This window comes from Eurosta solidaginis, chromosome 2, assembly GCF_040869045.1.
Source record: "Eurosta solidaginis isolate ZX-2024a chromosome 2, ASM4086904v1, whole genome shotgun sequence".
NCBI classification, from domain to species: domain Eukaryota; kingdom Metazoa; phylum Arthropoda; class Insecta; order Diptera; family Tephritidae; genus Eurosta; species Eurosta solidaginis.
In genome coordinates, this window is record NC_090320.1 from 253,030,021 (window position 1) to 253,032,770 (window position 2,750).

Genomic DNA, 2,750 nt, shown 5'->3' on the forward strand with positions numbered 1-2,750 from the left:
TTTGGAAAACTCCACAATCCATTTTGTAATTATTCATATTTATTAATTTTTAAAATTCATTGCATTTGAATTCGCTTTTATTTTGTAATAAAAAATTTTAAATTAAAGAACTGAAAATGTGAAATTTCATTAAAAAAAATACGATTGCACTGAAATTTTTAGTTTCTTTAAAAAGTGCTGATATAGGCAGAGTTATTGCCATTAATATCTGATTAAATATAATTAAGTAATTCATTTTCTAAAAATTTATATTACCCTAAACAAACAAACAAAATCATTTTACTCACATATTTTTTGTTCAACAAAGCAGGTAAATTAATAGTGGTGAATCTAGCTGCCAGAAAATTACTTTTATTCATAGTTGAACAAAATGCATTAGGTTTTAATTTCTACTACCACTAAATTTTTTGATTTAAATTAAATTTTCCACTACCATTATAATTTTAGTGTAACGTTCTCTACCAGCATTAAATTTTTTTCCATTAAAAAATTAAGTAGTAGTCCAAATTGTTTTCATTACCATGAAAAAATTTAGTGGTAGTGGAAATTTAAATCTAATGCATTGTTCCCAACTATGCCATCACAGTATCATATCTAAACTTTGTCTCGATGGGCTTCACTATGACAATAAGCAGTGTGTCCGTCTGCTTGGTTAAAATACAAGAATGAAACTACTTAAGCTTACAATCAATTTCATACTTCTTCAATCTTTCCTGACTTTCTAATTTTAATTTTTCAATTTGTAATTTCTCTTCTTTTTGTATTTCAAGTTCCATCTTTCTTAATTCAATTTGATTTTTTAATTCAAGCTCTTTTAGTTGTACTTTATTTTTTTCCCTTTCCCCCTCAAGCTCTAGTTTTTGAACTTCTAACTCCAGTTTTTTTTCTTGAATAAGAAGAAGGTCGTTAAAGGTGTTAGTAGTAGGCATTTTTTCCCGTTTGTTTTTTCGTTGTTGAATCGGTGATAACGTTCTGGTTTGTGGCAATTTATGCTCAAAAGTGCTATGTTGTGTATTGACCGGTTTTGCATTACACATTCTGTTCTGCTTGTGTTGCGTTAAATCAACACTACTTTGAAGACAAAGAGGCTCAGGAGTACTAGTTTGGCTTCCGGCGACAGGCTCAAAGACGTAGTCCTGTTCTGGTTCTGTGTCTGTGACATAGGAAATTAAGTAGGAATGGTCGATTGTCATTTGCGTATCAATTTGGCTGTCGAAAATAAACGGCGGGCTTACATTTTTGCGCTGCCCAAATATATCAGCAAGCATATCGAAATTTGGGCATATTTTTGTATGTATGCTGTCACACTAGACTCGTCACCACTGGCCAACAAACCAGACCCCGTCTTGTTCTTCCAATCGAGAGCAGACACGTACGATGCCTTGAGGTATCTCATTTTGCATTTTAATGACATCCATTCTATTTGTCCTAGACTGCTTGCCATTGATTTTATTCTTGTGTAGAAGCGTTCGGCTGTCGGCTTCTGAAATAGCAAAATATTTGAATATAAGTATTTACATCATTTTGCCAAAGTAGGTAGACCATAGAATCCTAGTAAAAGAATCACAAAATCAACGTACATACATACGGCCACAATTATGCACATGTACATATGTATACAACAGACTGTCCCAGCCTGAACGGCGATATTTAGTTGAAACATGTAACAGCAACGCTGGGTCAGTGCAAGTTGGCATAAAATACGCAATAAACAATCACATATAAATATGTAAAGAAATATGCGACACATTGCTCCTGGCCAAGGCTGGTAAATATTGCAGCTAAATTGAAAGTTAGTCGAGTTGGTGGCAGCAATATTGGGCAGGTTAAGTCGACTACCGCATATGTTAAACTTTAAACAGATTACTTTTAGTTATCAGCAATTAATGCACTCAAAACAATTGTATACATACCTCAAAAGACTCCGGCCGGCCTCTAGTTGCGTCAGCAACTGCTTCAATTAAATCCATATTTTCTGATTCTGTCCATCGGTGTGATGGATTTACTCTTCTTCGTTTGGATTTTTGTTTTGTGTTCTGAAATACAATAGATTATATATAAAAATGGAAAAATTACAAAAGAATTGTTTATTTTACCTCCTCCATTGCTTGAATTAACTTTTTAACAAACGCAAATAGTTTTTATCAGCTGTTATGTCTGCAAGGTTGCATTCCTTTGAGTTTATCACGTTTACACGGTAAAATGTGCGCGTAAATTTATACAAATTGTGTAAATGATTTTTCATACAAAATTTGACAGCTCGTGCGTAAACTAGATAAATTTATACGTTTACACACTTTATAAGGCATTTATACGGTTACATGAGTCCCCCTAATAAAAACAAATTTAAACTATTTAAGTGAGTTTTTCTGTTAAGATACTTAGAATTACATATTAGGGGGACTCATGTAACCGTATAAATGCCTTATAAAGTGTGTAAACGTATAAATTTATCTAGTTTACGCAGGAGCTGTCAAATTTTGTATGAAAAATCATTTACACAATTTGTATAAATTTACGCGCACATTTCATTGTGTAAACGCGGTAAACTCAAAGGAATGCAACCTTGCAGACATTACAGACGGCATTTTCATCAAAAATATCCAACATCAGCAAGTAAAGGCGTTTTAGTTTTGATTTTTCACTTAATCTTGGTATTTTTTAATTTGTATAACAATCAAAAAGAATTTTGTTTGGCAATAATACAGCTGATTAACAATCAAGTTTATCAAGAGTATTACTAGGTGCGT

At 32.5% G+C, this 2,750-nt stretch overlaps 1 protein-coding gene across 1 annotated transcript; it reads right to left on the minus strand.

Annotated features, from left to right (window-relative positions):
* Positions 1 to 1,231: 1,231 nt before the first annotated feature.
* LOC137241838 (uncharacterized) lies at positions 1,232 to 2,112 on the minus strand. The gene is made up of 3 exons (XM_067769219.1): positions 2,097 to 2,112; positions 1,914 to 2,036; positions 1,232 to 1,483 (listed from the first exon to the last, which is right to left on the minus strand). The coding sequence occupies exons 1-3, from the start codon at positions 2,103 to 2,105 to the stop codon at positions 1,232 to 1,234; spliced, it is 384 nt and encodes a 127-aa protein (XP_067625320.1). The 5' UTR covers positions 2,106 to 2,112.
* Positions 2,113 to 2,750: the final 638 nt, after the last annotated feature.